The sequence below is a fragment of the Pinus tabuliformis genome, chromosome 7, assembly GCF_031772625.1.
Source record: "Pinus tabuliformis cultivar Carrire ecotype Pingquan chromosome 7, CPIR1, whole genome shotgun sequence".
NCBI classification, from domain to species: Eukaryota; Viridiplantae; Streptophyta; class Pinopsida; order Pinales; family Pinaceae; genus Pinus; species Pinus tabuliformis.
The window spans coordinates 273294335-273320439 of record NC_142293.1 but is presented as its reverse complement, the minus strand read 5'-3'; the positions used below and the strand labels follow the sequence as shown (position 1 = coordinate 273320439).

General features: G+C 37.5%; 1 protein-coding gene across 1 annotated transcript; it reads right to left on the bottom strand.

The window, feature by feature from the left end:
• Positions 1 to 4038: 4038 nt before the first annotated feature.
• LOC149246937 (putative F-box protein PP2-B12) lies at positions 4039 to 5986 on the bottom strand. Its single transcript, XM_089455797.1, has 3 exons — positions 5590 to 5986; positions 4970 to 5088; positions 4039 to 4753 (listed from the first exon to the last, which is right to left on the bottom strand). Exons 1-3 carry the CDS (start codon positions 5872 to 5874, stop codon positions 4345 to 4347), a joined length of 813 nt encoding a protein of 270 aa, XP_089311923.1. The 5' UTR covers positions 5875 to 5986; the 3' UTR covers positions 4039 to 4344.
• Between the last annotated feature and the right edge of the window lie 20119 nt (positions 5987 to 26105).

The window sequence follows — 26105 nt, the reverse complement described above, 5'->3', positions numbered from 1 at the left end:
ACCCTATTGTCTAGAGATCCCTCAACCCTAGGAGTTCTCTATCTCAATTCCCCAATTCCTCACCCTGAGAGCTCAAACAGTGTAGGAAGAGTTGGCTCAGTGTCCTCGATCAGCGTTGCCCCTTATCTAGAGGGGCCACATCCATCAGTCCAAGCTGCTCTCTGAAGACCAAGAACTTTCTTTTCGGTAATGCCTTGGTGAGAATATTTGCAATATATTCATTCGTCGATATGTGATGGAGTTTAACAACTCCTCTCTGCGCCATGTCATGAATAAAGTGATATCGAATCTCAACGTGTTTGGAATTGTCATGGAACACGGGATTCTCTCCCAAATGGATCCCACTCTTGTTGTCACAATATATCACTGTATTGTCTAGGACCTGCTCAAATAGCTTTCCAAAGAGCTTTCTTAATCAAACTGCTTTGTAGCTAGCCATATTAGTGTCAATGTATTCTGCTTCAGCAGTGCTCAATGCTCCAAACTTTTGTTTCTTGCTCATCTAGGATATCATGGTATATTTAAGGCTAAGACAACATCTAGATGCACTCTTCTTAATGATAAAATTTCTAGCCCAGTCAACATCATTGTATCCATCAACTTGAACATCTGCGACAGAATATTTGAGGCCAAGTGTGATAGGCCCATGCAAATATCTCAATATGTGTTTAGAAACTATCCAATGTGTGTGGAGGGGCTCGGTCTTGAATTGATTCAATGTGTTTACTACACACACACACACACACACACACACACACACACACACACACACACATATATATATATATATATATATATATATATATCTGAAAGGATGTTCACAAGGAACATTAGAGCTCCAATCAGTCGTCTATACTCGGATGGATTTTCCAAATTAGGACTTGCAACTTCACTACATAACTTCTTGAAGTTCACTTTCATTGGTGTAACCATGGATTTTCACTTAGTCAGTCCAAATCTTTCCAGTAGCTTCACAACATATTTTCCTTGTGAAAGGAAAATCTCATCGGGCCTTTTCCACACCTCAAGATCTAGAAAGTAGTGCATGAAACCAAGGTATTTCATCTCAAATTCAGAGGCTAGATTCCTCTTACACTTGATCATGAGAGGCTCACTACCTGTTGAGAATAGATTGTCACATATAAAACCAAAATCAATGGCATATCTTGGATTACCTTGAAGTAGAGGTCTGGATCGACATTACTTCTTGTGAATCCCAACTTCACTAAGTAATTATCAATGCATGCATACTGAGCTTGGGGAGCTTGCTTCAAACCATACAATGCCTTTTTCAACCTGCAAATAGTGTTCTTTGATCTTCCACTTCAAATCCTTGTGGTCTAGAATTTATGTAACCATACATTCAATTACACTATTTTAGGCATAGGGATATCTGTAAGGCCTGATGTTTGGAGGAACACTTCCTAGAATCAAATAAATAGCATGATCATGATCACGAATATGTGTGAGGCCTTTGGGAGTCTATAATGCCTTGGAATGATTGTTTAAGAATTTTTGGAGATCTCGAGAAATAGATTATTTTGATGTGGGAACCTCTAGCGAACATAATTGTGCAATTACACCTCGTTGCTATTTCTTTAGAAGCTTTGTCATTCCATTAGAATTAATTATATTTCCTGGTTTCCATGTGATACCCCTTAGTTCAACTTCCTTTCCTTCCGAAGAAAATTTCATGAAAAGACCTTGAAATTAAAATCCATTGTACCCAAGGATTGTAGCCATTGGACCTCCTAGTACAACATCAACACCATCCATTTGAATGGAAGGCATTGGGCTATTCAATACATATTCTCCTATGGATAGCTTGATATTATGGCACTTTCTAGAGCAATTTATGGTTCCTCCACTTGCAACCATCACTTGACACTCTAGTGCTGGATATAGGAATCAATTCAATTCCTTGGTTATCTTACAATGAATAAAATTATGGGTAATTCCCAAATCAATCAACACTATTATCTTTTTCTTCTTGATATGTCCTTCTATCTTGATAGTTTGAGAAGTAGTAATTCTGGCCAATGCATTACAAGATATGGTCGGATTCATTTCTTCTTTCTCTAGGGTTTGTTCTTGGTGTATGTCCTCTTCTTTTGACATTTCTTATTCGTTTTCTTCCTCCTCTTCAAAATCTATGTAAAATAATTTCTTCTCAACACACTTATGACCTTTAGTGTATTTGCTGTCACAACTATAACAATGCCCTTTTGCTCTATTTTCTTCCGATTGTTGTGGTTTCAACCTTGTAGGTTGTGGAACACTAGGGGCATCAACTACTTCCATCTTTATACTTGTGAGTGGTAGGCTTCTTTGTTTCCATATTTTTTCTTTCCATTTTTCTTTCCAACTTGAATGCCTTCTCCAATGACTCAGGTTCCCAAAGGTGAACCTCATGTTGGATGTTATCCTTTAAAGTCCCTATGAACACATCAATCCTATGCTCCTTCGTAATATCTTTTACCCTTATATTCAATTTTCGCAAGTCCTCAATGTGCTGCATCATTGAACCCTTTTGTTTGATATTTATCAATTGGCTAAAAAAAGTTTTGATTTTTGTATCCTCATAATGTGCTATCATTTCATCTGTAAAAATTTCCCAAGTGACAATTTGTTTACGAGAAACCAAATGTTACGAAACCAACTCACAAAAAGATAGAAAATATAGATCAATGACTTAGAAATCAGCCTCTTCGAGGGGCAAACCTCCTTTACATTACACAAATGAACAATTCTTGGATGATACAAATGAAAAACCCTCCTTTCTATAAATAGGAGTCTAAGGGGTCACAATATAATCAAAGTCGACATAACAATAATAATATAAAGACACAAAAATAACAATAGTGGGCTTCTATGGGGCACAATAATAACAATATGGGGACAATAAGGGCACAACGATAACAATAAGCTCTACAATGACAATAGTAATGGGGAAATCACTAGTATTACAGGGACCTAACAAGAAATAAATCCTTTCTCCCTTAAGAGGGAGACTTGGAAATAATGGAAAAAGTGGTTGCTTATTTGTTTGGATTGTGTTTTTATTTAGGATTTAGGCCCTAATTTTTAGGAGCGTGTTCTTATCCCCCTAACTAAATGTAATCATATAAATGCTTGCACTTCTGATTGATTTGATTAATGAGAAAATGACAGTGTTGTTGATTTGTCAACAGTCTCAAGGTGTATCTTGTCGCACCTCTGTGAGCTGCCTAATTCATTCCTCAAATTTGTCTTCTAAAATTTTAATTTATAAATCTCAACCTTTAATTTGTGTATCCTACTATAATTTTTCTACAATATTTTATTGAACTCAAATCCAAACCATCCACCTAATAATTATTTTTAATCAAATCAAAATTCTAAAAATCCAATTCTAAAATAGATAAACATATCAACATTATTATTAGTACCCACCTAGATCATTATTAGCTTCATATCTACCCAAGGCAATCTATTTTATTTATTTATTTATTTTATTTTATTTTTTATTGAAGTTAACCAAATTAAACTGTTTTAATTAATAAACAATAATTTTATTTTTTATTTTATTTTTATTGTAATTTAATCAAAATTTCAAAATATATTTAAATTAAATTAAGCAAAATAATACAAACTTAAAATGGCCATAGGATATAGAATAGTTCGTAGCAAAATATTTTTCTGTTAACCTACTCAATGGTGAAAAAATCACTAATTTAAAATTACTTGGGAAAAAATCTAACCATACTTGGCCATACAAAATCCCAATAATTTTAACTACTTAATACATACGGAAATTTTTACAATTAACACCTCCTCCTCCGAGTCTTAACTACTGCAACCACTCGTTAAAAAGCGCTCAACAAAACATTACAAATCAACAACAAAAAAATTACACATCAAGCCACTATAGTTAAAGTTAAAGGTGCCAACAAAAAAAAAATTACTAATTCAAAAGAATTTCGTGTGGTAACAGAGTTAAAGGTGCCAACAAACAAAAAAAAATACAAATTTAAAACAATTTCGTATTTCACTGTTACAATCTTAGATGCCATTTCTAACAAATACGCCAAAAAAATATATATTTTCCTTATTTGGAAACCTGAACGAATCTACGAGCTATATAAGAATCTTAGCCGAGATTACGGGTTCGTACAAAAGGGCTATTTTGACTAATTTGCCCTGTTCCTCGGTTTCATCCTGGGTCCAAATTTGTTAAGTATACAGTTAAAATACTGCATAATTTACGTCGGTGGAAAAAATACGAGAAAGATCTCTGCAATCCGCTGGGCGGAGCAAAAGAAGACACGCCGATCCTGGCAGCATCTACCAAATAAATAAATGCAACTAAGAAGTCAAAGGTTCAATTGTCACACCATCTATAAGAAGTCCACTTTTCCACCAATTCAATTTCTCGTCATTCATAGCAAATCTGACGACAGAAAAATTTCCATCACCGTTATCTTCCCCCGCACGCACTGTGAATTCTCCTGCAACCACTTCCATCCATCCGCTTGCATTTACACGCTTCCTTTCCTCTGCTCCTTCCATCAAAAACTCCTCCAATTCCATCTGATTTCCATCTGGCGTTATAACCGAAAACCTAATGGGCACTTCACTCCACCCACACGATTCTTCACCAAATTTGAGAAGAAACACCACTTTGTACACCGTATTAGCTGACAAAAGCCTGCAGTCGATTCCACCTTGGACCTCCAACCAGCAAATCATTAACGATTCCGCAACCTCTTCAAATCTGAGGACACAATTTATGTCAACATTATACCAACTTCAAGAAAAACCTTCCATTATTCGAAATAATATGTGAATCATCTAAACCAAAATCCTTTTTCATATTAGACATCAGCAATTAAATCATATATTGTGAGAAGGTTCGTATTTTGTCTATAATATCGAGTGCATTGATAAATTTAGAAATAAATTGTTACAATAAAAAATAATAAAATCTCACCTGGAGTCCTGTCTAAATGGCCATTGCCAATAGCGTTGATCTTCTCCACAAATGATGTCTAAGTACCTCGCAGATAGCATGTAACCTATCTTCCCTGTGGATCTTTCCAGCCAAAATCTCTATCGCCACAGCAATGAAGAATACGAAAAAATGAATTGTCAATTTTATTGACCAAAATCAATCAATCATCACGAGTAATAATAGAGATTTTGGGCATTTAAATTTTGAGTGGTTCATCATGCCTATTTATTTCTTAATTTCCGGAGATAAACGGTTTGTATGAGCAGGTTTTTACTCCAAAAGCAAAACAATAAAGACATTGATAAGGGATTTTTTGTTTTCTTAAGTGGAATGTGGTTTATAAATTAATGGTTTTTAGGTAAATACTTTTAGGCGGATTTATTGAGAAGGATTATTTAATCCTTTTTACATTTTATAAGTTTATTTCACTAACCTAATCAAAAAACTTCTGAAAAGATTGACCGATGACCTTCCATTAACTAAATAATTATACAATAGAACCTATTGAACTAACACTAAACACTATAAAAAAACATGATAATTATACTACCGGACCCTTAAAACTATATTGATAAAAAACTTATGTATGTATAAAATACCTTCGTTCCCCGGTCTATGAGAATCGATTCGCAGAGGCGAAAGTAGAGTTCTCTCTTTGAAGAGTGTGCAACGGGGATAACGGCCCTGGGTAGGACCTGGTAGCATTTCTGAGGAATGAATTTGTTCCAGAGCGAGTCGTCGTAGGCCACACATCTGAACACTTTGGAGACGGCTGAGAGTCTACAGATATCACGTGGGGTAGTGAAGGAAAGAATAGCGGATATACAGCTCTCTGGTAACTCCACCAGATTTATCTGATCCTCATGTGCACTCGATTTATCCATGGTCGTGGTAGCGCTCTGTGGCAACTCCACCAGAATGTCTCATGCAGATTGCAGAGTTCTCGGGTAGTTAAATTACTCATGATTGCCTCGCCACGAATCTCATGTAGCTACCAACACTTAAATAAATATTGCGGTACAGTGAAGTCGGAGTAGTATTTGTCATCTAATAATTGTACGAAAAGAAATTTGGAACCGAGTCGTTATACAGATGTAATCATTGCGTGTGAATCGAGAGAAATTGGTGACCTGTCAATTAGGCCATTAAAACAGAAGTGTAAACATATGTTTCGCCCATTGCCACCAACAACAATATCAAGCATTGTTACGTTTAGGAACGATTTTCCTGATTTAGAGGTCTCTGACATTTTCCTTATCCAGAAAATCAATGTCAATAGCGTTGGGTGTGGTTGGATTGGTTCAGGCACTAAGACGTGACTTAAATTCTATGGGTCATTAATTTAATGTTATAAATAATTCGGTGTATCATATTATTTGTATAAAATTAAACAAAACATTGCAAGAGAGCATGTTTTTAATGCAGTTATATATATATATATATTTATATTCCTGAATTATAAGTTTTAAAGATAGGATTTATAGAGGATGAATTGTTCATTAACATTATCAATTTCATGAAGTTTTTTTTTTTTTAATTTATTTAGACATCTTTAAGAAATAATTTTCTTCTTTTTCTGAAGCTATTTTAGTCTATTTAGAGATCCTTAAGGAATAACTCTTTTTTAGGAGAAAATTTAGATATCCATGTTTATACTCATTTTGACTAATCAACACATGTTATTGTTAGTTTTACCTCAATTTGATTATTGACATTATTCAATTATATTGGACAATCAATCCTTGTTATTGTTTGTTTTACTCCATTTTGGTTATTGACATTATTTAACAATGGTTCTTTCTAAAAATTTCAGTTCTTTTATTTTAATTTGGTCTCATTTTAATGGTAGAATTTTTTTCAATTACATCCCTAAAAGGCACATGTTTTAAAATAAATTGGAACATCTAGTACCCACTTCTCCTCCAAAAAAATAATTTTTGAATATTCAACTACTTTTTAGTCAAACAAAGTAGTTAGCTCCCCCTCAAATCTAATTCCCCAAAATATTAAAATAGAAGTTATGCTAACACTTATTTTTTTTTAATAACTACCACATAATTAGTAGAATTCACCCACAAAATTAGAGAATTCTAAAGCAGAGTCTTTATGAATATTTGAAATTTATAGGGGTTGCAAGAGATATAGGATTTTTGTATGGCCTTGAGCATGTTGAAGTTGCAAAGTATTCATGGGGCTTAGGATGCATGAAAAACAACCAAGGTGAAGCTTATTCCCTCTACGAGGGATTTAATTAACCAAAGGAAAACAAGTAACTTATCTCATTGTCTTGGGAGACTTCCTCTCTAAGGGACAATTCATTAGAAAGTCTTATGAAAAATTAGGGAAGCAGCCCAAAGGTTCCATTCAATAGTATATTTCCATGTTCTCTATGATCTCAGTGGAGACTTATATGCTAATGAAGGATGTAAATAAAGATTAGGATATTTAAAAATTAGAGCACTATTAGACCCTCTCATATTCTTTATAGCTAAATAGATTGGCATTACACAATTATGAAGGACTATAGTATGACATGTTTGGGAAGGTATATACCTACAAAATCCCTTGTCTAGTTTCGATTCTCTATGAAAAGTTTGTCGTTTTGCTAGATAAAATGGGTTGAGAATTTATTTTGAAGATACAGTTATGTAGTACCTATATATTTCATACAATCCACCGAGAGACTTACATGTAAATACAAAATTCTCACTAGACTAGGTCTAACAATTGACAAAACAACCTATCTTCAAGTAGTGAATCATCTACTAAAATTGTTACTTCTAACTTTCAATAGTAAAAATGAAATCTACAAATAGTTAATGAATAAAACCTTCATCAAACACTTAACATTTAATATATATATTATCATGTTTTTTTACACAAAAATAAGTGAGCAAGAATATCATCCCATATTTAGCAAGAAACCTTGAAATCTGATACCTAATATAGTCTAAACATTTGAAGTATCTGGCTCTCACATTTCGCAAATCAGAATGGAATGTTAGAATTGCTTTCAGCTACAAATTTAATACAAAGGTTTTTTTTATCATCCATTGAAATTAAAAGCATTTTAATGCATACCCTTCCTCCAATAAAATAAGAATTAAATCTTTTATATATATATATATATAAAACACTCATTATTGATTTACAAGAATTTTGTGGTGATAGTATTTATTTTTTTATTAATATCCACCACGTATCGAGTGAAATTCAGCCACAAAATTAATGACTTCTCGAAACGAGTCTCTATTAGTATCTGGAAATTAATGATTGATATCAATGAATGCGTTTGACTGTTAAGATGAATGATTTGATATCAATGAATGCATTTGACTGTTGATGAAACAACGTATCTTTGGCCATGAATCCTCTACTAAAATTGGGGGCGTTTGACCTTAATGAAAAATAACTCTGCAAACAATTTTAAGAACAAAACTTTTAACAAACAATTGGCCTGCAATGTCTCTTAACGTGTCTTTTACAAACAAAAGGAAAGCAAGAATTTCATCAAATGTTTGGAAATAAAATCTTTGATATTCAATGTAGTGTGAACATTTGAAGCATTTGACAACTAACACTTCACAGATGGGAAATTGTCAAGCACTTAACTAACATGTCCTTCGAGAAGGAAACGCAAACTGACTTCGTACCAATAATTAGACCATACGGTTACTCATATCTAGACATCGACCTATAGTTTGAGAACCCAAAAAAACATCTATTGGTAAACCAACATTTCTTCAATCCCAAGAAATTACAAAACTTTTTGAAATCAATATCAAAACCTCCATCATTTATCATCTCATCTATAATCAAATCCACCACCCAATTAAAAAAAATAGGAACCCTTTTTCTCATGTGCAATTTATAAGAGTACTTTCTAAAAGCTCTGATAGCTTTCCTTTGGTGAAGATAATGGTGACTACCACAAATAGTGTAATATCATTACAAAATAGACATAAATGAACATTCTTGGGATGAACCTACTAAAATGGACCTTACTGTCAGATTTTTTACTTATTTAATAGTTCAGGGAAGCAAGAATCATGAGTGTCCTTTTTTGCAGTATAATTCTTTATAGTATTGATGTGTTACCTGCTATCAAAGTGAAGCCATCCTTAACTAGCTAGAATATGCATTCCAGGGCTTCGTTTCTTTTTGGGCTTTTTTTTTGTTTCCTAGAACTTAAACTTGGCATGTATTGTATTTGTGATGTTATTAATTATCAACTTATTTATTTTAATTTTTGATTTTTTCAAAAAAAAATAATTGAATGCACATATTTTTATAGTGAAATATTTGATCTCAAAAGATTTGATTTTTAGATGCTTATTAAATCTAAAATTAAGCATACACAATTGTATTTACTTATTATTATTTATCAAATAAAATTTTCTGTTTTTGCCCACATAAGCATATATGTGTTTGATGTTACAATCTCTTCAATACTAATTAATAACCATCAAAGATTCATCTTAAGTTTAGACTACTAAACTCTGAGAGAGATCAAATATCTCAAGATGCAAATCTCTTTTTAAGTGCAAAATATTTTAAATTAAGATAGATCTATGCTAGTTCTTAATAATAATATTTTGTTTTATATAAATTTCATATCTCTAAAAATACTTTTGTTTTTAAATTTATTAAAACCCTAAAACATTTTTCTTTGACATGTTTATAGATTTTTTAATTTAATTTTCTAATGTTATATATAGAGATATGTTTATGTTTGTATTAAATATGAAATTCATAATTGAAATGGGTCTTAATTTATAGCTACAATTTATATTTTATATGTATTTCACATTTTTTGATATGGATATTCTTATTTCTAATTATATGTTTCTTAGTTAATTTACTAAGATTTTGTTTGTTTATTGATTAAATTGATGAGCCTGGGCATTGCAACAAGATTGTTGCAACTCCCAAGACTACCAACTTTAATTATCAACCCGGGGTTCTTACAAACTTAAGAGGTGACAGGGTTGCATGCACAATAGGCTAAGATATACTCAAGTCACTTTGAAGCAATAGACAAGACCAAGGTATATAGATACCACTCTATCAATTGAATCTAGATTTGTAAGGAAAGAAATTGCATGAAAGGAAAGTCTTAATCTATTTTGTAGAAATGGAAATGTTATGTTATTTGCAAAATTGGAAATGCTACTTGCTCAAATGTAAATGATAACCTATTTGAAGACATGTAATGGCCACACTATTAAAATTTTTTATTGTTTTATGTTGTATGAGTTACTTTAGCCCAATTTACTTCTTCATTAATAATGTATCCAATTATTAGCAATATAACCAATCATAAACGTAACTCAAGAAAGAACAATATATGCAGTAACAAAGAAGACAACATCACAACCATAAGAGACATCACATTGGTCCAAGACCAAGGAAAAACCCCACAAGGTGGAAACCCTTTCAAATCTTCTTCTTTAATAGATTGTCAAAAAACGTTTTCAGTAGAGAGTACAATGAGACCAATACATATGTTTGCAGTGGATATTTACAAATCAAATCTATAGATCTATATAAAAACAGAGAGAAACCTAGATCCATTAGATCACTGAAGCCAGTTGAAGTTAAAATGCCAAACTCTAGATCAGAAACTTAGACGCTCTCAACAAAACTGAATGTGTGCATCTGAAACTCCATGGACGCTCTCTCAGACACTGTGTGAGGGTGTTTGTGACTACTCGGACTCTCTTAGGAAGACTGTGAGTGTGCGTCTAGGGTAAAACACATAAAAAAACCCTTAGATACTCCCTTACAGTTACTGTGCTTGCGTCTGGGACGACCTGGATGCTTTTAAGACTACTTTGTGCAAGTTTTTGGGGACTAATGGAACACGATATGTCTCTGAACCCCTGAACGCTCCTATAAGCATGCGTGTCAATGTCTAGGGCTACATGGACATTGTCTTGTCCACTATGTGCTACTGTCCAGGGACTAAAATGCCTAGTTCTGTGCTAGCATCCAAGAATGCAAAAACACTAAGTCAAAGAGAGCCTCACGCCTGCAATTTGAAACCCTTACGCAAACTCCTTTTGTCGAACTTATGCAAACCAAGAAAAAAGAGAAGAATACAAGATGACTTGATCATTGTGATGAAATGAGCTTGAGCTCACTTCTATTTATTGGCATTCCTGAGGGTCCACTTGGGGTTAAGGCTTACCTAAGAAGTTACGCATGTGGTTAGGGCTAACCCATTCCATAATACATGTATGGATAAAATAATTCAAAACTCAACTCCTGCTTCACTAAATTGGGTGACCTTTAGGTCGATTTTGGTCCTCTCGAAAAGATGAATTTAATGCAAACATCATCTCGATCGTCTCAGCTGTCAAATGTGGAATTTTTCCCTAGTTGAAAAAATTAACACTCCTTCTCAACCAGGAAAAATTCCACCTGCCAATATATGCCAGTCGATCTTCACATCATCATGTCATGTTGTTGTAATGCTTTGATTGTCTCTACTAAACTCTATCTACTGAAATTGTCTCGTATCTAAAAGAAGAATAATCAGGGAGAAATAAATTCCACCCATACCAAGCAATAGGATAACTCATCATACAAGGGAGCATATCTTCGACCTTCGAATCTCATCAGGGAGCTTATCCTCAACTCAAAATCTCAAAACAGGAGCACAATCTCAACCCAAACCTATTTCCTATGGATATTTCCAATAATGACTCTCAATAGTCATGTGGTAGGATACCTACATCATAATTGACTTGGATTGTACAGCCCAAGTACTCTCAACTCATTGGCCAAATGAGGAGCAGTATTCCCAACAATCCCTACTTTTGGGTATGATGCCAACTAGGGTATACTCTACAAAGACCAGACATGGTAGCAACATTCTCCACTCCTATTAAGATACAGGAGCAACATATTCAACCCGAGGAGCCCTCTATCTTAATTCCTCACCCTAAGAGCTCAAATAGGGTAGGAAGAGTTGGCTTAATGTCCTTGATCAACGCTACCCCTTATCCGTAGGGGCCCCATCCATCAGCCCAAGCTTCTCTCTGAATAGAAAGAAATTTCTTTTTGGTGATGCCTTGGTGAGAATATTTGTAATATGTTCATCTATCGATATGTGATGAATTCTAACATCTCCTCTCTGTGCCATGTCACAAATAAAGTGATATCGAATCTCAATGTGTTTGCACTTTTCATGGAACACAGGATTCTCTGCCAAATGGACCCCACTCTTGGTGTCGCAATATATCACTGTAGTGTCTAGGACTTACTCAAATAGCTCTCCAAAGAGCTTTCTCAATCAAATTGATTTGCAGCTAGCCATGTTAGCTTCTATGTATTCTGCTTCAGTAGTGCTCAATGATACAAACTTTTGTCTGTTTCTCATCCAGGATATCATGGCAGATCCAAGACTAAAACAACATCTAGATGTACTCTTCTTGTCGATAACATTTCTAGCCCAGTCAACATTAGTGTATCCATGAAGTTGAACATCTCCGACAGAATATCTCAGGCCAAGTGTGATTGACCCATGCAAATATCTCAATATGTGTTTAGCATCTTGTTGAGTTGTGTTATATTCTTTCCACATAAATTTTGGTTTTGGACCCTATGTTAGCTTGGGCGGACCCACCTATGGTTTTGTGCATGATTTTTGCATATGTTTTTGGACGCGATGGTTTTCGGTCCATGGTATTGGATGCGATGGTTTTCGGTCCATGGTATTGGGCGCGATGGTTTTCGGTCCATGGTATTGGATGCTTTGGCATGTACAAATATGTATTGTAACATTGAAAGGAACATAATGAAAAACCAAGCTGGTAGTCGCGGTTTTTGGATCTAGGGGAAAATCTCTGTGTATATGTGTTATGATCTCGCATTGTTTATTTTCTATGTTTTAGAATTCGTATGTAGGTAATTTTTGTACAGGTTTAAGACCTACATTTGGTATCAGAGTTGTTTTGGCTTCAAGGGGATGCCTTTGTTACTGAGGGGTTTCGCTCGTGCCTATGGTAGACCCTATTCAGTCGGAGATCTGCAAGATCGATTCTGGTGGTGAAAGAAGATGGAGAGTGGTGGAAAGATAGAGATCAAGAAATTTAATGGTCAGAGTTTTGAGTTGTGGAAACTCAAGATGGAGGATCTGTTGGTGGATAAATGTCAGTGGATTGCGGTAGATATAGGTACTAAACCAACGGAAGTGACTGATTAAGAATGGAAGAAGTTGGATCAGAAGGCAAAGAGCACAATACAATTGTGTGTCTCAGATTCAGTATTGCTAAATGTATCAGGGGACGCTACGTCAAAGGCTTTGTGGGACAAGTTAGGAACTTTGTACCAATCTAAGTCTCTAGTGAATAAACTTTTCCTACGGAAAAGCTGTATAACTTGAGGATGAAAGATGGAGACTCAGTGATAGAGCATCTAAATGCATTTAATACTATGGTAAGTCAGTTAGCATCTGTTGATACTAAAATTTCAGATGAAGATAAGTGCATCAGTTTGTTCTATTCTCTACCAGATTTGTGGGATAGTCTGGTTATTGCAATAGGCAGCAATGCAACTGCCTTGTATTTTGATGAAATAGTCTCATCCTTGCTAACAGAGGAGATGAGATAGAAAAATATGGAGAGTCAAAATGGTGATGCCTTGTCTGTACGAGGGCGGACCTAGAACAAAAACAAAAATAAGTCATCAAGTGGGAGATCTAAATCTAAAGGGAGATCTAAATCTCCAGGAAAACCTGTAAAGGTGGTGTGCTGGAAATGTGGAAAGGAAGGGAACTGCAAAAGGGACTGTAAATCTAAAGCTCTTGATAAAGGAAAGGGATCTGATGAGGCTCCTTCTGCAGAGGTGAAAACCACCTAAGATGAAGGTGGGGATGTGTACTTGGCTTCTTCAAGTACAAATGTAGATCATGCGGCATGGTTGATTGACTCAGGTGCATCCTTTCACTTCACTCCCCATAGAGAATGGTTCTGCGAGTATGAGAAATATGATGGTGGTGATGTCTTCTTAGGGGATGATAGGAAGGCTAGAATCATTGGTCGCAGAAAATTAAAGTTGAAGTTGCAAGGTGGAAGGGTTAAAACACTTCCGGGTGTTCTACATATTCCTGCATTAGCCAGAAATATGATTTCTGTAAGCAAGCTAGATGATGCAGGTGTAAAAACAGTGTTCGAGAAGGATACCTGCAAGATGGTTTGGGGAGCACTAGTATTGATGCGGGGAGTTCAGATTGGAACTCTGTACAAGCTACAAGGTAGAATTATTATTGATGGGTGCAATAGTTCTGTGGTTCCTGAAAGTGGAGCAGAAAATCTAGTGGTCTCTGGAGAGAATACCATGTTGTGGCATCAAAGGCTTGGACATATTGGAGAAAAGGGCCTTCGGATACTTCATGGTAAAGGTATGGTAGAAGGTATGAGTAATAGCTCTCTGGATTTTGATTTCTATGAAAATTTTGTATATGGGAAGCAGAATCGGGTGAGTTTCCCCTCTGGTAGTATGAGGACAAAACAGACATTAGAACTTGTGCACAATGATTTGTTTGGACCTGTGAAGGTTCCATCACTGGGTAATTTTGTGTACTATGTATCATTTATAGATGACTTCTCAAGGAATACATGAATATATTTCCTTGAGAAGAAATCTGAAGTCTGACAGGTTTAAAGAATTTAAGGCTCTGGTGGAAAACCAGACAGAGAAGATAAAGGTGTTGAGGATAGATAACGGTGGAGAGTTTTGCAGTAAGGAATTTGAAGAATTTTGTAAGAAGTGTGGTATAGCATGGCAGAAGACTACTCCATATACACCTCAGCAAAATGGAGTTGCAGAAAGAATGAATAAGACATTGATGGAAAGGGCGAGAAGCACGCTCAGTGGTGCCAGGTTAGGACAGGAATTCTGTGCAGAGGCGGTGGATACTGCATGTTACCTGGTCAACAGGTCACCTTCATCAGCGTTGGAGGATAAGACTCCACAAGAGGTATGGACTGGTAAGAAACCCTCTCTTTCACATCTGAGGGTATTTGGATGTGATGCATATGTACATGTTCCAAAGGAGAAACGAACCAAGCTGGATAGTAAATCTGAAAAGTGCATCTTTATTGGGTATAAGGATGGTTTAAAGGGATATAGGCTTTGGAACCCAGTCACATGGAAGGTTGTGTACAACCAAGATGTGGTGTTCAAAGAGGTGAAAGATGTTATTAAACATGAAGTCCAACGAAAGGAACTCGAGAAGATAGAGTTTGAGCTAAAGGAGGAAGAATCAGACTCTATAGTAGAGGAGGAATCAGAAGATGAAGAGCCACAAACTCTCGCAGTGAGAAGATCAGTTCAAGAAAGAAGGCAGCCTAAAAGGTATAGTCCATCTGATTTATTCCCGAACTATGAAGGAAGCAGTAGATTCAGAGGATGGAAAATTTTGGAAAGAGGCCATGGTTGATGAAATGGCAACCTTTGCACAAAAATGAGGCTTGAGATCTGGTGGAGTTGCCGGCTGGAAGGAAACCCATTGGCAGCAAATGGGTGTTCAAAATGAAGACAAATGCAGAAGGAAAAGTGGAGAAATACAAAGCTCGGTTGGTAGTGTTAGCCTCCTGTTGCAACAGGGGTTCATATTTCATGATTGACATTTTTACATGCCAAATATGTCATACTTTGCATGCTGCAATGCTCCATATTTCCAAAAAAGAGCCAAAGAAGAAGCCATGAAAGTGTGCCAGTCTAAATGCCACTGCTATATTCCAATTTTGATTACTTAACCATTTTTGAAGAATGTTTTGATTAAGGGAAGGTCCAAACAGCTTAATCTTGGCTTCCCTAGGTTTCAATTTCTTGTTTTAGAATATAGAGAATCATTATCTGTCCAAAGATCTTAACCTTGGCAGACTTGTAGATAGGTAGAGAAACAAAGGAGCCCAACTGCTTAATCTAGGCCCTTGGAGGAAATAAGTGTAGATTTAGATAGGAGGGAAACCAAAAGAAAAATTGTAAAGCAGGGTCTGCAAGTCTAAGTTCACCCAAACCAAAAAGAAGAGAAAATGCTAGGTAAGTAGGCTGGGTAGGTAGTTTTTGAGGTTGCAGAATGTTGATATGTGATCAATTTTGTGTTTTAAAGTGATATTGTACTTCAGATCACAAGTTGGAGGTAGTTTTCCATTTGGAGGAGCTCAAACTGGACATCTCTAACCTCCCCTTCTTCCTCTTCCCCCAAATCACTTACTAACTTCCCTGAAGAGGTCAAGATCTGCTTGATAACTCTTGAGTTCATCATCTCCCATTATATTTGCCTAAGTAAAGGTCCTCTTTGCTTAGGAGCACTGTTGTTTCACTCTGTGAGTCCTGTTCCCCTTCAAATAGCCTAAGGTCCCTCACCTTAGCGCTTTCTTGTCATTTTCACATTAACTCCTAACTCTATTATTTAGCTCCCTAAATCATTTCCCTATCCCCTAATATGTAAAAATATATAAAAAAATCCCAAAAAAAATAATAAATACCCCCTTCCCGGCATTATAGCCATATTTTCCTAAGTCCGGGAAATAACAGTCCATCTGGGGCTGTTTTTAGCCCATCTGTGTCCTAGCTGGAGTTAGTCTGATATCTGGTCAGACTAACAACCTTTTCCCCTAACCCTAGCCCTACAAAACCCATGTTTCGCCCTTATTCCAAAGTCTCAAATGTAAAATATTTAACCCGCTCGCTCATAAATCCATAAAACCCACATTTCCTAAGTTTTAAACCCCCCGCAGTGCTGTATAAAAATTCGGATATTCGTCGCGGGCCCGGTCCCTTATTCCTCCGCCGCCTTGTTTGTTCCACCAGCCGTCCGATTGCCCGCGCCGCAGATCAACGGTGGGCGGGTCTTTCCATCCGCCGATCTGCCGATGGTTAGCGCCCGGGAGATGGGCGGTTTTGCCGTCGTACTCCCGCCACGCGTCACCTCCTCGGCTGTGGCGGAGCCCCCTCCTCCGAAACCACTTCTGCTCTAAGGCGGTGTGCCCGAAACCGTAAACCGCCTTCCCCCCTCCTGCGTCAGCACCACGTCACCGCTGACGTCACCATCCCGCGTCGGCCTCCTGCCACCGTGTCCTTGCCACGTAGCTGCCACCGTACTGCCACGTCACCCGGTCGTACTGCTGATGTCACCCCGCTGACATCACCCTGCCACGTCACCACCGTACTGGGACCCGCCTGCTGATGTCATGCTGACGTCACCATCAAAAAGTGCGAAAGGCGCAAATCGCAGCCTAGGAAGCCCGGAATCAGAATCTGAGGCAGTTTTTCATGTGCGATTAGTGCCTAGCGCTAATCGTGCATGGCTACGGGAAATGGGCCAAAATGGAAAGCCCCTTCGTGACTCGGACTCCAACATGCCCAAAAGGCGCAAAATGACCAGATTTTCTTCACGAAGCGTTCAGAAATGGGCGAAATAGTTTTTAAAGCAACAGAGGGCCGAACAGCTGCCATAAAGGTCGATGGGACAGTCTAAGCACTCAGAAGACATTAAAGAGGCCAAGTTCAGCGCCAAAGAGTATCAGGAAGCGGCAAAAAGTATCAGTTCAGCAACATCAAAGCAGGTGAAAATTAAAAACCTTCATCAAAGTCAGCAAAGCAATTAAGGCCATTTAAAAGCTTATCTGGTCGGGATTAGTGCACAGTAATGGCACCAAGCAGCAACAGAACCAAGTTAGAGGTGGAGGTTAAAGACAAATCACAGTTATTACAGGAGGACTGCACGAGCCACCCAGGACATACATTAACTCACTTTGATACAACTGCCCTCAGCACAGCTCAAAGATATTTTCATGCATTTATTTCTGGATAAGATTAGGTTAAAGTAATCATTTTCTTTCAGACCCGTTTAGGTCGGTTGTAATAGATTAATCTTGGAGAATTTTCCCTATTTATACGACTCTCTGCATTGTTAAGAGGGTTGGTTGGTTGATAATCTTCATTAGAGACTCGCACTGGATATCTGAGATGTTTTACTTAATCAAAGATTGCTGAAAAGCTTTGGAGGAATGACTGTCTGCTCTGTGTCTAATGGTTTGAAGAATTGAATGCAGAATTCTTGTGCTGCAATATGAATCAATAAGTGTTCCTTACCTCTGTTATTTCGATTTCACATATGCTCAAGCCACAGAACAAAGGATTGGTTTAGAATTTGCTTAGCTGCACTCTATGCTCAGTTTCTGTGGTTTCTTAATGTTTTCCTCTTGAATTAGGCATAAATATGAATTCTGTTATGGCTCATGGTTGACCTATTTCACATATGAATGACTGTTATCTAGGAATTCTTAACTCCTCCCAGATAGGGCTCATTTATCTTCTTTCTGCTAACCTGAATGAGAGATTCTTAATTGCCTCTCATTCCTTAGCCTTTAATCCATCTCTTTTACCTTGAATGATTGTTTCATAGGCAACTAGCTTTCTTCATATTCCTTCTTATGACTAAGAAAACACACCAGCAGTCCTACTCCTTGACTCCATGGCCAATCGTTCTAAAACTTTCATGCTATCCCTGCCTCTTTACTTGAAAGCATCATCCTTCCCACCAAAACACAAACACAACCCCTTGAACTTAATAACTAGCCTAATACCTTATCAACAAAGCTAAATCAGAAAGAGAGAGCCCTCTCTGATTGCAGGTGGGCTAGAACCTGCAGTCCAAAGATTGGTTTGTGGTTATCTCGGCCATATCCTTTAGGAGCTTAAGGACAACCTGAGTGATAACATAATGGCGACTCAATTGGGGAGACTTCCTCAGTTAATTTTATAAATCAAGTTGGAAAGCTCTGCTGAGAAAGAACCAGACCTGCAAGAAGTTTCTTTCTAACCAATACATTCCCAGGAAAATACCAAAAACAAAATTAGAATCTGGCTCCCAAAAAGAATTCTCGTTGTACTAGGTCAAATCCAGACCCAAATCCCCCAGCTGTTTTTGACAATCCAAACTTAATCCCAAAGATCCTTAGGAAGAAAGAATAAAGAGAAGATTTTACTGATAATAGTCCTGAAGCAGTTCACCCAAGCAGTGTTCCAACCCCAGTCAAAGTTTTATTTCGCTCAACCCCGACTTCCCCTTGTTCATCATCCACCTCTCAAAGCACTCCTTCCACACCTCCGTTCACTGCACATACTCCCATTACCACTACTGTTGTTACAGCTGTTCCAGTTGTCCGTGTTGTTCCTGTTGTTCCACTTATCCCTGTGAATATGGCTAATAGATATGCACCCCTGCAATTACCTGCAAATCCCGGGGCTATGCCTCAGGATTATAAAACTAAAATAACATACTTTGATGGAACTAGTTCTTGCACAACCCTTCAACATACAAAGAAGATGCAAGACTATTTTGAGAACTACGAGATAGATGATGATAGTGTGAGAATGAAAATCTTTGTTCAAAGTTTAACAGGTGATATAAGAACTTGGTTCAGATCAGTTGCTGCAAATTCTATAACCACTCCTGATGAGCTTTATCAATCCTTTACCAACAGATGGGAGAAAAAGAAAGACCCCTTGCACATGCTAGCTAAATATGATACAATTAAAAGAGGCCCTGAAGAGTCTGTCCTAGATTACTGTGCAAGATTCAACAATGTCTATAATGCAATACCACAGAACCTAAGACCTCCACCTGACCTTGCCTTGTATAAATTCCTTGATGGATTCGACCCGGATATGGCTTACCAATTAAAGGAAAGAGCCCCTCAAACCCTTGCAGACATGCAAAATGTTGCTGTTAGCGTAGAGGCCAACCTAATTGCCAAAAGAAACGGAGCTAGAATGGAAAGAATAACCACCTTTAAGGAAGAACCCTCAGCCTTAGATCAACAGCTTGATGCTATTATTAGTGGCATGCACAGGCTGGGAGATAGAGTAGAGAGCGTTGAGAGAAAATCATCATGGGATGGGCAGCAAGCCAACACTGTCAGGAACCCAAATTTCAGGAAAACGCAGAACATAAATGTTGGCAGGTCTAGCCCAGACCATGATGTAAGGCCCCCTTTCCACGAAAATTATGCTGAAGCATCTACGTCTAGTGAGCCCACAGAGGACACTCACATCAACTTGGTGGATTCAAGGGCTGAGCAACAAATTTTCCTAACTCAACAAGATCAAAATGAGCATGACTTTAATCAATTTCAGACTAAGTCTGGTGAGTCTTTTGATTTTAAACAAGGCTATGATACTGCTGTCTATGAGGTCCACAAACAATATAAGCTGAGAACTAGGACCATTGATATTTCTGAACCTAGCAAACCAAAGGATGGCAAACAGCCCAACAAGACTAAAGGCAAGGCTGTCATAACAGAACCAGCTAATATACCTGTCCCAAACCCACATCAAGTGACTGTAGAGGACATAATGGAAATGCAGCCTTCTATTGACCAGCCTCTGCCACCTCTTTCCTCGGAAAAGAACTCGAGCAGTGTTCCAAAAAGCCCTCCTAAAGCTGAAAAACTGCAAGCAGTCACTTCCCATAACACTCATAAACAAGACCAAATTGCTGATACTCCAATGGAAAAAGGGAAACCTGCCTCTCACAATACTAAAACCCAATCTGAAAAATCATTTGACCTAGAGGCAGAAATAGGTAAATTGAAGATATCCATCCCCTTGTCTGTACTTGCTAAACATGATGTGTATAGGAAGCAAATTCAAAGATCACTTCAAATGCCAGAAGTCAAGGATGATGTCAATGTTCTTGATGATCAGCCTGAGCTGCTGTTCGGTCCAGAAGTTAATGGAAAATCAACATATGGATCTGTTCTACCTTTTTATGTCAGTTTACATATACATGACAAAGTCTTGCACAATTCTATGTTTGACTCAGGTGCCTCACACAACCTTATGCCCAAAGCTGTAATGGAAAAACTGAACCTTGAAGTCACTAGGCCATACAAAGATCTATTCTCCTTTGACTCAAGTCAAGTCAAGTGTTTAGGCCTCATCAAAGACTTGTGTCTCTCCTTAGTCCAATATCCTAACAATACCATCCTCATGGATGTGGTAGTTGCTGACATTCTGCCAAAGTATGGCATGCTATTGTCAAGATCTTGTGGGGAAAAGCTCCAAGGATCCCTTCAATTAGACCTCTCTTATGCCACCATATCTATCTTTGGGCAACCAAAGAGACTATATAGGGAAACACTGATGAAGTATGTGGTAAGTAGCGAGGACAAGCCTGAAAATTTCCCATTTACTCAATCCATTCTGATATGGATTCTTTTATTTTGTTTAATGATGAAACAAGTTCCCCCACTAATGATGAGCCGCTGGCTCTAGAACAAGACACACACATCAATGAAGAATCGGTTGCCCATACTGATGAAACTGTCAAAGCAATCAAGGCAACCAGCATACTAGAAGAACCTCCCCAAACAGAAATTTCAGATCTGCCCAATCCTAAAATGACTGAAACTCTTGATACTAACCACAAGCAAGAAATCACATGGTATTTAGAGTTTGATGGCTCTGTTAACAAGTTAGGAGCAGGGGCAGGTGTCTAGATTCACAATACACATAACAATCATGTAGAAGGCCATGCCTACAGATTGAATTTTAAATGCACCAACAACATGGCAGAGTATGAGGCTCTGCTTTTAGGCCTTAAACTGCTCAAAGCTCTAGGAGCTGCAAAAGTGTCCATTTTAGGTGACTCCGATTTAATCATACAACAGATGAAAGGTAAATTTGTTACCAATGACAATAGAATGAGGGCCTATAGGACTACTGCCACTAGTATACTCAATTCATTCACTGAATCCAAGCTTGCCAAGATTTCAAGAGAGCATAACATTCATGCACACATCCTAGCCACTTTTTCTAGTACATGCAAGCTCCCCTTTGAGCCAAATCACCACTTTATTGCTGAGATAAAACATAGGCATGCTATCCCAAATAATGTTAAAGATTGGCAAGTGTTCGAAAATGATGCCCAGATTAACAATTTCCTCACTCTTGAGCATGAGTTTTCAAATATTAACATTGACATGGATGCTATGACAGATGAACAACAACAAACAAATGAAAATCAGCAGGCTGTAACTGCTGTAACAGCCAAACAAATGTTAAACCCAACTGTCTTTGATAATACAAACATAGAAGAGCTGAAACTGATGCATTTGGAGGAAATAGCCGAAACAGAGGCCGAAATCGTTGATCTGAAAGATAACCTTCTCCCTGCTGGCCTCACTCCCTTAGAAGACATGTTTGATGCTAATGATGTTCCCAAAAAACCAAAAATGCAGCCCTTAAACACTAATATAGAAGAGCACAACATTGGAACAGCAGAGAAGCCCAAAATGATTAAATTATCCAAAAATTTGCCACCAGATCAAAAGCCCAAATATATTGATTTGTTTAAAGAATTCCAAGATGTATTTTCTTGGAGCTATGAGGACTTGAAATCCTATGACACCTCAGTGATCCAACACACCATTCCCTTAAAACCAAACCAAAAGCCCTTCAAGCAGAAACTGAGGAGAATCAATCCTATGCTTCTCCCTCTGATTGAAAAGGAAGTGAAAAGGATGTTTGAAGCAGGCATAATAGCTCCCATCAGATTTTCTGAATGGATATCCAATCTTGTTCCTACAAGAAAAAAGACAGGTGAGATTAGGCTATGTGTAGACCTAAGAAATTTAAACCAAGTCTCCCTAAAAGACCACTACCCACTGCCCAAAATGAATCATATCCTTCAGAGAGTAGTGGGGTCATCTAGAATCTCTTTGCTAGATGGCTTTACAGGTTTCAATCAAATACTGGTTCACCCAGATGACCAAGACAAGACAGCCTTTACCACACCGTAGGGAACATTTAAGTATGTGAAGATGCCTTTCGGACTTAAAAACGTTGATGCGACCTTTCAAAGGGCAATGGATATCACATTTGTCAAAGAAATACATGATTTTTTAGTTGTCTACCTCGATGACTTAACCCCTTTTTCCAAATCTGATCAAGAGCACCTAAAACATTTGAGGCAAATATTCATGACATGCAGGAAATATGGCATTTCCTTGAACCCCAAGAAGTCTCTCTTTGGCCTTGAAGAAGGCAAACTTCTTGGCCATATCATATCGAAGGACAGAATTAGAATTGATCCTGAAAGAATCCAAGCCATCCTCCAAATCCCATATCCAAGAAACATAAAAGAGTTGCAAGCATTCCTTGGAAAAATCAACTTCCTAAGAAGATTTATTCCAAATCTAGCTGAACTGATACGATTGCTAAGCAACATGTTAAAAAAGGATGCCAAAGTAAAATGGTCTCTCGAGACCAAGAAAGCCTTTGAGAGCATCAAATCTGCCTTAACCCAAGCCCCTGTCCTCACAAGTCCACAATTTGACAAAGATTTTATCATATTTTCATTTGCATCTGATCACACAATAGCGGTTGTCCTTTTGCAAAAGGATGAACAGGGAAATGAGAAGCCAATTGCATTTTTCAGCCGAGCCTTAAGAGATGCCCCTTTGAAGTACCCAATCATGGAGAAGCAGGCCTATGCACTTGTTAAGGCCATCAAGGATTTCCAAATTTACATTTTATATTCACATGTGATTGCTTATGTCCCAAATGATGTTGTAAAGGACATATTAACCCAAGATGGGTTAGAGGGAAAAAGAGGCAAGTGGATTGCCAATATTCTTGAGTATGACAATAGAAATAAAACCAACTAAGCTGATAAAGGGACAAGGTTTAGCCAAACTGATGTCTGAAACAAACTTCCAAGCCTTAGACATTTACCAATTGGACAATGAACAGGATCTTGCGACTCCACAGATCAGTGAAACCTTTTTGCAATACCCATGGTATGCTGATATATGTTTTGTATTGTTAAACCTGTTTTCTCCCCCAAGATTGTCCAGAACCAAGAAAATATTTTTGAAGATGAAAGCTTCGAAGTTTTGTGTCGTAGATGGTGCATTATTTTGGAAAAATCATGAAGGTATATTGCTTAATTGTTTAACCATGAATGAAACTAACAATGTCATGAAATAATTCCATGCAGGTGACTGTGGAGGACATCTATATTGGAAGTCCACTATTGATAAAATTTTAAGGGCTGGTTTTTATTGGCCCTCTCTTTTTGCAGATGTAAAGAAGTTTGCCATGTCATGTCACAAATGCCAAATCTTTGAGGGCAAAAGAAAGTTGTTGCCCCTGCCCCTTAAACCCATCTCAACTGAAAAGCCTTTTCAACAATGGGGTCTTGACTTCATTGGAGAAATCCATCCCTCCTCCTTAGGCCAGCACAAGTGGATTCTAAAAACCACCGACTATTTCACTAAGTGGGTTGAAGCCATCCCATGCAGACAAGCCAATGACACCATCATTATCCAATTCCTTGAGTGCAATATCCTTTTTAGATTTGGCTACCCTGAGAAGATCATTACTGACAATGCCGCTACTTTCAAATCCAAAAAGATGATCAACCTTTGCCATAAATTTCACATTACCTTGGGTCACTCTACGGCCTATTACCCTCAAGGTAATGGCTTGGACGAATCCTCAAATAAAATTCTCATTAATATTATCAAGAAGATCTTAGAAGAAAACAAGAAGAACTGGCATAAAAAGTGCACAAATGCCCTATGGGCAGACAGACTTTCAACAAAAAAATCCATTGGGATGAGCCCTTATGAGCTAGTATATAGCATGGAGGCTAGGTTCCCTTCATCCTTGGGCATCCCTACCATCAAACTGCTACAGGAGATCCAGGCTTAACCAAATGACATTCAACGAAGAATCAATCAGACCATTCATCTTCAGCAAACCAGAGAGCAGGTCTATGACAGAGCTCAAATAGTTTGCAAGAAAAGCTCAAAAAGATGTTTGATAAAAGAGCTAAGGCAGAGGATTTCTATATTGGCGACAAAGTTCTAAGGTGGGACTCACGAAGAGAAGACAAGGGCAAACATGCAAAGTTTGATTTTTTATGGAAAGGGCCATTCGTTATTTCTGCTGTTCAGGGAAATAACACATATTTTCTCAAATCTGTAGAGGGCAGCACTGCTGAAGAAGGCCCTGTTAATGGCCGAATGTTAAAACACTACCATGATCCCTTTTAAGGGATACAATGTAGCTCTGTATATATCTTGTTGTATATTGATATTTGTATATATCAACACTTTGTTTTTATTTTTTGTGGAAGCAGTCTGATTGTTAGAGAAGCATCAGCAATGTTTGTGAAGACACAGCCAATGCCACTGTTCCATTTTTGAGGCTCTGTCTCTGCGTTAATCTCCGCAAAACAACAATAGTAGCACTGTCATATCATAGCAATTCATGGTAAAAAGAAACTGTTTGCAGCTTGCAATCTTCAGTCAAACAGTATCAACAAGAGAGGAGAATATTTTAGTCCCACATCGGCAACTGTTTCTAGACCAAAGCTAAGGGAAATACATCAGTTCTTATCTATGTTTTGGATCTATTTCAAAGGCAATGCTCAAGCAACATTGTATATAATATCAAGCACGCAGAAGAAAGCAGGCAATGCTATGTATTTTACATTATTTCAGTTAAGGAGAGAGCTACTCATATTTCAAAATTTCACACTTCTAGCAGCAAGTACAAAGAAAAGTTTCAATCTACAACAACCATAGAAGATCAAGGTAGTCTAATCTGTTGTTCTTGGCTTTTCACAAGGAAAAGCCATCCCCAAGTGGAGCCACTGTTAGCCTCCTCTTGCAACAGGGGTTCATATTTCATGATTGACATTTTTACATGCCAAATATGTCATACTTTGCATGCTGCAATGCTCCATATTTCCAGAAAAGGGCCAAAGAAGAAGCCATGAAAGTGTGCCAGTCTAAATGCCACTGCTGTATTCCAATTTTGATTACTTAACCATTTTTGAAGAATGTTCTGTTAAGGGAAGGTCCAAACAACTTAATCTTGGCTTCCCTAGGTTTCAATTTCTTGTTTTAGAATATAGAGAATCATTATCTGTACAAACAGCTTAACCTTGGCAAACTTGTAGATAGGTAGAGAAACAAAGGAGCCACCCTGCTTAATCTGGGCCCTTGGAAGAAATAAGTATAGATTTAGATAGGAGGGCAGTCAAAAGAAAAATTGTAAAGCAGGGTCTGCAAGTCTAAGTGCA

What these genes read in the sequence shown, in the direction of transcription:
- LOC149246937 (XM_089455797.1), bottom strand. Translation starts at nt 5,874, where the DNA reads ATGGATAAATCGAGTGCACATGAGGATCAGATAAATCTGGTGGAGTTA. An exon ending in TCATAGACCGGGGAACGAAG is followed by an intron (nt 5,089 to 5,589) that starts GTATTTTATACA and finishes CTGTGGCGATAG; the next exon opens with AGATTTTGGCTGGAAAGATC. An exon ending in CCATTTAGACAGGACTCCAG is followed by an intron (nt 4,754 to 4,969) that starts GTGAGATTTTAT and finishes TTGTGTCCTCAG; the next exon opens with ATTTGAAGAGGTTGCGGAAT.